General features: G+C 59.3%; 1 protein-coding gene across 2 annotated transcripts; it reads left to right on the top strand.

Moving 5' to 3' along the window:
- Positions 1 to 1,223: 1,223 nt before the first annotated feature.
- On the top strand, positions 1,224 to 5,245 carry LOC138918851 (ral guanine nucleotide dissociation stimulator-like). Of its 2 annotated transcripts, XM_070242415.1 has the most exons (6): positions 1,224 to 1,423; positions 1,830 to 1,940; positions 2,879 to 3,072; positions 3,719 to 3,778; positions 4,479 to 4,672; positions 4,937 to 5,245. In XM_070242415.1, exons 1-6 carry the CDS (start codon positions 1,286 to 1,288, stop codon positions 5,098 to 5,100), a joined length of 861 nt encoding a protein of 286 aa, XP_070098516.1. In that variant the 5' UTR covers positions 1,224 to 1,285; the 3' UTR covers positions 5,101 to 5,245. The 2 variants fall into 2 exon arrangements, with proteins under 2 accessions (XP_070098516.1, XP_070098517.1); XM_070242416.1 differs by lacking the exon at positions 3,719 to 3,778.
- Positions 5,246 to 9,382: the final 4,137 nt, after the last annotated feature.

Below are 9,382 nucleotides of genomic sequence, written 5' to 3'. Positions count from 1 at the left end.
GGATTACAGCAGGAGGTCTAGACCAGGAAGTCCTGATCCCAGGTGGCCAGTGACGGGAGAAGGAGAAGACCCCAGAACTTCAATGCCTTGCCCAAAATCCCAGATGAGGAAGAAGGCGGAGCCAGGGAGGAAGCCAGCTCTGCGTCCTCAAGGCTGGGGCTCTGGCTGCACACAGGCATTCCCAGGGGCCTCTGGAGAAGGCTGTGCTGGTGGAAGTGCATACAGATCTGGAGATGGCATGGGGGTGAGGGGGAGTATTCGGCAGTGTACACGGGCATTTGGTCAGTTCTTGTTTGAGGAGGAGCCCAGGTCGGGGGCACCCTGGATTGTAGCCCTGCCCACATCACACCAACGGTGGAGGCAGTGGCGGCCACTTTTCTGCTGAGCTCAGGCCTATGCAGTCCTGAATTGAATCTCTCACTGGAACATTGGGAAACTGAGGCCCCTAGAGGGATAGGGAATGGCCCTCGACAGGGTGAGTCCAATGGGTAAGTGTGTGTTTTGACCTTCTAGGGCAAGACTGGGACCCCACGCGGAGGCTTGGCTTCTGAAACTAGGAACCATGAGATCTTGAGAAGCTCTTGCCAATCCCTCCCTTTTGTGGGAGCTGTTTTCTTCTTGGCCTCCACAACCTGAGCACACAACACGCGGACGCACACAAACACACACACACACGCGCATGCACACACACACAAACACACACACACACACACACATTGACCTTGGCTGCAAGGATGGACTCTAGGGTGGGATCCGAAGAGAAGCAGACACAGGGCAAGTGGCAAGAGGTGGGAGGCATTGCCTGCAAGCGACACACGCCTCCAGTTTGAGAGGTATCGTCCTCTAAGGTAGGACACACGCCAGAGGACATGTCTAGCAAGTCCACGCTCCAGTCCTCCCCAGTGTGCAGACAGGAGGCCGACAGGCCCTGAGAGACACAACGGCTTATGCAGGATCCAGAAGAGGTAAGGAAGAGGACTTGTTTCTGCGTCAGTCTCAAAGCTGGGACCTCGGCCGCACCCAGACCCTCTAGGGAGCCTGTGAGACGGGTGTGTTGGTGTTCCCGGGTACGCCTACGACGTCGCATGGAGAAGGGGGGTGAGCAAGGCCATGGCCAGAGGACTGTTTGCATGGGTGGTATCTGAGGGGGGCACTCAGGTAAGGGCACTGCAGGAAATGAGGTCACTTCCTTGACAACAGACCCCAACAGACTTGGAACCCCCGCAACTAGGCAGCCACGTGCGCAAAGCCAGCTCACTTGGCTGGAGACTCTTGATAGAGAAACATGTTCTCCTGCTTTCTCCCGCCTGACCAGGGCTCTGGTTCCCAGAAAGCCCGCAGGGAGAACCTTTGGAGACGTTGTGGACGCTGGCTCAGCTCCCACGCCCCCCACCGCTGGACCTTTGGCAGGAGGTCCTCTCAGGTAACATGAGGAAGCCTAGAGCAGCCCAATCGAGGCCAGACCAGCTCCCCGAGCCCTCCCAGGGCAGCCCTCATCCCGTCCTCGTGAGTGTGGGGGCCAGAGGGACGTGTGGGCAGGATCTGCCCTTGGCCGCAGAAGGTTGGTGGGCTGGCAATAACCTGCTTTTCCCGTCACGTTCCCAAGCCAGGACAGGGCTGGCAGGACTGAAAGGGGACCCCTAAGCTGCCTCCTCATTCCAGGCCCTCAGGCTGCCGTGTGTTTCCCTCCTCGGTGGAGGTCTGTGTGGACCGTGGGGCGGGGCATGTGTGTCCAGAGTGGAGAGAGTCACAGAGGTGTGAGAGCCAGCAAAGACAGCCAGTCGGGTCTCTGAGGCTTGCCGCCTGGCTGCCGGGCACTGTCTTTCCAGAGCGTCACTCAGGAGACGGGCCAGCAGCTGAGCCACGACGCCCTCGACTCCACCACCCTGCAGGAAGGGAAGGTGCCCCACGCTGCCAAGCGAGGCCAGGGCCGGCTCAGGGTGAGTGCAGGTGCTGGGGAGACCCAAGCCCCAGGGCCCCAAGACAGCACTGAGGACCCCAGGTCTTCGAAGGCCCTGAGACAGCCCCGGGGCTCCTGCCTGGAGCCCTGCTCCCAAAGGAATCTGAATCCCCATCTCTTCCCCCGACCTTGCCCTGCGGGCCCAGCCCCCGTCTTGGCCAGAGGAGACGGCCCTGTCCACAGAGGTGTAGCAGAGCAGAGACATTTCTAGCCCATCAGCTCACGGGCGTTCAAGAGTCCTTTTGCGTTCTGTAGAGATTTTCCTGTTTGAACTCCCATCCTCACGTGTCCATGTGGCCTGGCAATCCTTCCCCACCTTCTCCCAGTCGGACGCAGCATCCTGATGGATAGGCATGCTTTTTGCCCAACAGGACATGGGGCTCACAGGGTTCTTTCTGGTCCTCTGCCTTTGCTGTCCAGAGGAACACGTCCACGTGGCCCCTCGAGGTCAGGGCGTCGGGCCTCAGCAGGCTGCCCAACTTTCCAGAAGGGAGACCCATTAGCCCAGTGACTCAGCCCTTCACTGAACCCGCACCTTCTGTTGCCATTTCCACAGCACCGCCCTGATCACCCTGCCTGTCCTCCCGTCCTCATCCCTCCCAGCCCACGAAAAGCCTCTGTGTTCTCCTGTCTCGAATGGGCAGTTGGTCAGCCACCCCAGGGTTGATGCTCTTCATCCAGGGAGGGGCTGTCACTCCTCTGCCAGCACAAAGACCTAGGAGACCAAGAGGTTTAATCCTTCTCCACCTCACATCCTACTTGGAATCCCGAGAATTCTTCCCTGCCCTGGGCAATGATGCCCACTTGGGGCCACAAGTCACCGCGGGCTTGGGCATTCGGTGCGACCTCCAGTCCCCGGCACTCCTGGGGCCCGCGGTGCGGCCTCTGATGGCAAGCGGCCCCTCTGTCTGACCCCAGGCTGAAAATCCATCCCCAGCGAAGAGCAAAGCGTCCCGCCTGGTGTGGACCGTCCAGGCTGGAACGCGGCAGAAGCGAGTGGAGCACCTGGTGCCCGCCTTCCTGGAGGGCGACACCGCCTACGTCCACAGCTTCCTGTGCACGTATAGAGGTTTTGCCACCACACGACAGGTGCTGGAGCTTCTGTTTCAAAGGTGCGTGCCGTGCCCCTCCGCAGCACTGTGGGCATTCAGCCACCTACTAGCTGTGAGGCTGGGGATGTCACGGCACCTCCCCGAGCCTCGGTTTGCTCCTCGCAAGGCGGGCTGAAGAGAGGATCAGCCTCCAGGGGAGATTGTAGGGACTCAGGCAGGTGCTGCCTGCAAAGGCTTCTCGAGAAGCCTAACCCTCTGGGAGGGTCGACTGGAGCGGAGGGGCTGTGGTTGTGCTCATTGAGGATATTCCTCTTGCCTAAGGCGAAGCCTCCGCCTCGTCCCTCAGCGTGCCCGTGGCCTTCACTGAGTTGTTGTCTTCCCTTTGGAAAAGGAGATGGCAGAGCTCTTCTAGGTCTCTGACCTGGGTGAAGCCAGAGCAGCGATCCCTGGGCTGAGCCGAGGCCCCCGACCCACTCAAGCAGGAGTGAGGGGCCGGTTGGAGCTCCTTCCTTCATCACGCACACACAGAGGTCCCCACTAGGTGCAGAAAGTTTTCTAGGCACTGACCAGAATCCCGTGCGCAGAGCAGGCGACAGCCATGCCCTCCAGGGCTCCATTCTCCTTGGGAGTGAGACAGCGCCGCTAGGCTTCTCACGCAGGCCTGATCTACAGTCCAGTCCATGCGACGTCCTCCTGTGTCTTCTAGATACGGTTGTGTCCTTGCCTATGGCGATGAGGACGGCGGACCCCTAGACCAACTCAAAAAGTGAGTGGGCTTTGGAATCCCTAGGAGGGCGCCCAGCGTCCACACTTGGAGGGCAGTTGCCTGCAGCGTCCCGCTCACTCATCTGCTAGAAGCTCCCCAGCGGGTGCTCAGCTCCTGCTCAGGGGGCTCAGGGAGTGCTCCGGGGCCACATAAGCCCCTCCCTGGTCGAGATACGGGGCAGGGGAGCATGACCCTCATGGGACACCTGGTGAATCAGGCAGCACGTAGGCCCAGGAGGGAAAGTTGGAGGCAAGAGGAGGGCCCTGGGAAGCATGGGCGGGAGACAATGTCCGTTGTTCCCTCACTGGTCAGATGTTCTGGGAGCACCTCCTGTGTGCCAGGGAGGGCAATGAAAAGAGGAGACTGCACCGCTCGCTGCCCTCACGCAGCTGACGTTCCAGTGGGCAGTGGGCGGAGAGATGCTCCAAGCAGTGTGTCAGGCTTCCCTGAGGCCTAGGAGAGGTGACGCCACCACGGCACAGGGCTCCCCCTTCCAAAGGCGTTTTCCTAGCCCCTCCTTGGTGCCCTGGCCTAGCTCTGCCAAGACTGCCAGATTGGAGGTGGCCGCCAAGTAGGACTGGCCCCTGGACAGCCAGGAGCGGGAGGCCCAGGAGCCCAGGCCCGCACAGGGATGCCCGGGAGGCCAGCGTGCAAGGAAAGGACCCTTCTCTGACTCTGCTGCCCACCTGTCCGTCCTCAGGGCCATCTCCTTCATTCTGGGCGCCTGGCTCCGATGGTACCCTGAGGATTTTATCCAGCCCCCAGATGTTCCCAGCCTGGAACTGCTCTTGGCCTACATCGGTCTCAATATGCCCGGCTCGGAGCTGGAGCACCGCGCCCGCGTTCTTCTTTCCCGGCTGGAGCAGCCTGAGCACACTGATGCCAAGACTGAGGGTGAGGAGGACTCGGGTGTGTGACGTGGGCGTGTGCAGAGGGGATGGCGCTGCGCCCCCCGGAGCAGAGTGTCCAGAGGCTGGGGTTCGGCTGGGAGCAAGGGGCGGGCTCAGATCACTCTTGCCAGGGACTCGAGTCTGGGAAGACTTTCGGGGGCGTGGTGCTTGGACTGAGACTGCTGGATTGGCGGCAGAGGGTCCCTTTCTTTGGAATGACTTGGGCGGGCAGTCATGTTGGTGGCGTTTTCTCTTCTTCCATCTCCAGCTGCAGCTCCACCGAAAGACGCGGAAGACCCTGAAGATCCGGCACCGTCTCTCCCTCTCGGGCCCAGCCCAGCTCAGAGCCGCACAGGCATCTTGCGAGCCACAGCCGGCTCAAGACCTTCAGCAAGCACTGGCAGCATCCCAGCCACTACCCTCAGCTCCTGAGCTGCAGCCCCAGAGAATCCTCGCCTTCCCCTAGCCATGGCGTGGGTTTTAAAGTTTTGTTGTTGGTTTTTCTTTACTTAACCTTTCCCTGTATTTTATCTCGTCAGTTCAATAAAGTTTAGTTCTTGGGTTCTTTTCAATTGTTCGCTGAAGTGGCGTGAAGCAGACTCACAATGTCACACGAACGTCATCCGCATCTAGTACCCGCCCATTTTTGTCCAAGAGAAACCCTGTCCCTGGGAAGCAGTCAGTCTCCCTTCCTCCCACCGCAAGTCCCTGGTAGCCACTGAGTTTCCTTCTGTCGGACTTCGTGCGTTTCCCTCCTCCGGAGTTTGCATGGAAGTGCCAGCCTTCCAGAGGTGGCCTCCTGTGCCTGGCTGGGTCTGGTCTGAGGTGAGTGACTCCGGATGTTTGAAATTGAGATAGCGGTTTTCATTAAGAAGAAAAATCCCCCGGAGATCAAAGATTCTGTCTCAAAGAGGATGCCCCGCTATTCCCTCTTTTCACTTCCTGGGGATGGGGACCCATTGGAGGTGTGACACCAGAGCTGGAAACAGCGAGGGAAATGTCGGGGCCAGGGAGACCCCTTTCAAATCTTTCGCTTTCCTGGATGGGCCCTGGTAACGTTTTCAAAATGTGCAAATTTCAAAAATATTCTCATCGCATATGAAACACTGGCGTTTATAAGAAGCGTATCGTGGAGTAAAATATATTCCCCAAAGTTTTAACGTTTGAGATAGATAATTAATGTTAATTTGGTAAAAGAATGACTTAAAGATGAGTCATAAGAAACGATGCCCTCGTTCTACCAAGAAACAACTGCCCAGAACAAGGGGTGGCCAGCTTTTCAGAGCTCTTCATTGAGCTCTGGTGCGGGGGCGTGTGTGTGTGTGTGTGTGTGAGTGTGCGTGTGTTTGTGTGTGAGGGCTGTGTGGGTGTGTGGGTGTGTGAGGGTGTGGTGCGGGAAGGAGCCTGGGGCTGTTCCTTCCTGGTACCTGATGCCCCACAGTGGGCTGTGAGTAGTCACACCTATCCCCTTGCGCGTTCTCAGGGACCACTGACCACATCCAAATCTCAGTAGTGACACGGCATCGCTTTGCCGTCCTCTGTGGAATCGCTCCAGTCAGTCCACACTCAAGAGGAGGGGATTACAGCAGGAGGTCTAGACCAGGAAGTCCTGATCCCAGGTGGCCAGTGACGGGAGAAGGAGAAGACCCCAGAACTTCAATGCCTTGCCCAAAATCCCAGATGAGGAAGAAGGCGGAGCCAGGGAGGAAGCCAGCTCTGCGTCCTCAAGGCTGGGGCTCTGGCTGCACACAGGCATTCCCAGGGGCCTCTGGAGAAGGCTGTGCTGGTGGAAGTGCATACAGATCTGGAGATGGCATGGGGGTGAGGGGGAGTATTCGGCAGTGTACACGGGCATTTGGTCAGTTCTTGTTTGAGGAGGAGCCCAGGTCGGGGGCACCCTGGATTGTAGCCCTGCCCACATCACACCCACGGTGGAGGCAGTGGCGGCCACTTTTCTGCTGAGCTCAGGCCTATGCAGTCCTGAATTGAATCTCTCACTGGAACATTGGGAAACTGAGGCCCCTAGAGGGATAGGGAATGGCCCTCGACAGGGTGAGTCCAATGGGTAAGTGTGTGTTCTGACCTTCTAGGGCAAGACTGGGACCCCACGCGGAGGCTTGGCTTCTGAAACTAGGAACCATGAGATCTTGAGAAGCTCTTGCCAATCCCTCCCTTTTGTGGGAGCTGTTTTCTTCTTGGCCTCCACAACCTGAGCACACAACACGCGGACGCACACAAACACACACACACACGCGCATGCACACACACACAAACACACACACACACACACACATTGACCTTGGCTGCAAGGATGGACTCTAGGGTGGGATCCGAAGAGAAGCAGACACAGGGCAAGTGGCAAGAGGTGGGAGGCATTGCCTGCAAGCGACACACGCCTCCAGTTTGAGAGGTATCGTCCTCTAAGGTAGGACACACGCCAGAGGACATGTCTAGCAAGTCCACGCTCCAGTCCTCCCCAGTGTGCAGACAGGAGGCCGACAGGCCCTGAGAGACACAACGGCTTATGCAGGATCCAGAAGAGGTAAGGAAGAGGACTTGTTTCTGCGTCAGTCTCAAAGCTGGGACCTCGGCCGCACCCAGACCCTCTAGGGAGCCTGTGAGACGGGTGTGTTGGTGTTCCCGGGTACGCCTACGACGTCGCATGGAGAAGGGGGGTGAGCAAGGCCATGGCCAGAGGACTGTTTGCATGGGTGGTATCTGAGGGGGGCACTCAGGTAAGGGCACTGCAGGAAATGAGGTCACTTCCTTGACAACAGACCCCAACAGACTTGGAACCCCCGCAACTAGGCAGCCACGTGCGCAAAGCCAGCTCACTTGGCTGGAGACTCTTGATAGAGAAACATGTTCTCCTGCTTTCTCCCGCCTGACCAGGGCTCTGGTTCCCAGAAAGCCCGCAGGGAGAACCTTTTGAGACGTTGTGGACGCTGGCTCAGCTCCCACGCCCCCCACCGCTGGACCTTTGGCAGGAGGTCCTCTCAGGTAACATGAGGAAGCCTAGAGGAGCCCAATCGAGGCCAGACCAGCTCCCCGAGCCCTCCCAGGGCAGCCCTCATCCCGTCCTCGTGAGTGTGGGGGCCAGAGGGACGTGTGGGCAGGATCTGCCCTTGGCCGCAGAAGGTTGGTGGGCTGGCAATAACCTGCTTTTCCCGTCACGTTCCCAAGCCAGGACAGGGCTGGCAGGACTGAAAGGGGACCCCTAAGCTGCCTCCTCATTCCAGGCCCTCAGGCTGCCGTGTGTTTCCCTCCTCGGTGGAGGTCTGTGTGGACCGTGGGGCGGGGCATGTGTGTCCAGAGTGGAGAGAGTCACAGAGGTGTGAGAGCCAGCAAAGACAGCCAGTCGGGTCTCTGAGGCTTGCCGCCTGGCTGCCGGGCACTGTCTTTCCAGAGCGTCACTCAGGAGACGGGCCAGCAGCTGAGCCACGACGCCCTCGACTCCACCACCCTGCAGGAAGGGAAGGTGCCCCACGCTGCCAAGCGAGGCCAGGGCCGGCTCAGGGTGAGTGCAGGTGCTGGGGAGACCCAAGCCCCAGGGCCCCAAGACAGCACTGAGGACCCCAGGTCTTCGAAGGCCCTGAGACAGCCCCGGGGCTCCTGCCTGGAGCCCTGCTCCCAAAGGAATCTGAATCCCCATCTCTTCCCCCGACCTTGCCCTGCGGGCCCAGCCCCCGTCTTGGCCAGAGGAGACGGCCCTGTCCACAGAGGTGTAGCAGAGCAGAGACATTTCTAGCCCATCAGCTCACGGGCGTTCAAGAGTCCTTTTGCGTTCTGTAGAGATTTTCCTGTTTGAACTCCCATCCTCACGTGTCCATGTGGCCTGGCAATCCTTCCCCACCTTCTCCCAGTCGGACGCAGCATCCTGATGGATAGGCATGCTTTTTGCCCAACAGGACATGGGGCTCACAGGGTTCTTTCTGGTCCTCTGCCTTTGCTGTCCAGAGGAACACGTCCACGTGGCCCCTCGAGGTCAGGGCGTCGGGCCTCAGCAGGCTGCCCAACTTTCCAGAAGGGAGACCCATTAGCCCAGTGACTCAGCCCTTCACTGAACCCGCACCTTCTGTTGCCATTTCCACAGCACCGCCCTGATCACCCTGCCTGTCCTCCCGTCCTCATCCCTCCCAGCCCACGAAAAGCCTCTGTGTTCTCCTGTCTCGAATGGGCAGTTGGTCAGCCACCCCAGGGTTGATGCTCTTCATCCAGGGAGGGGCTGTCACTCCTCTGCCAGCACAAAGACCTAGGAGACCAAGAGGTTTAATCCTTCTCCACCTCACATCCTACTTGGAATCCCGAGAATTCTTCCCTGCCCTGGGCAATGATGCCCACTTCCGGCCACAAGTCACCGCGGGATTGGGCATTCGGTGCGACCTCCAGTCCCCGGCACTCCTGGGGCCCGCGGTGCGGCCTCTGATGGCAAGCGGCCCCTCTGTCTGACCCCAGGCTGAAAATCCATCCCCAGCGAAGAGCAAAGCGTCCCGCCTGGTGTGGACCGTCCAGGCTGGAACGCGGCAGAAGCGAGTGGAGCACCTGGTGCCCGCCTTCCTGGAGGGCGACACCGCCTACGTCCACAGCTTCCTGTGCACGTATAGAGGTTTTGCCACCACACGACAGGTGCTGGAGCTTCTGTTTCAAAGGTGCGTGTCGTGCCCCTCCGCAGCACTGTGGGCATTCAGCCACCTACTAGCTGTGAGGCTGGGGA

The sequence above is a fragment of the Equus caballus genome, chromosome 19 (assembly GCF_041296265.1).
Source record: "Equus caballus isolate H_3958 breed thoroughbred chromosome 19, TB-T2T, whole genome shotgun sequence".
Classification (NCBI taxonomy): domain Eukaryota; kingdom Metazoa; phylum Chordata; class Mammalia; order Perissodactyla; family Equidae; genus Equus; species Equus caballus.
The sequence above is the reverse complement of the archived record's forward strand: the minus strand, read 5'-3'. Positions and strand labels throughout refer to the sequence as shown.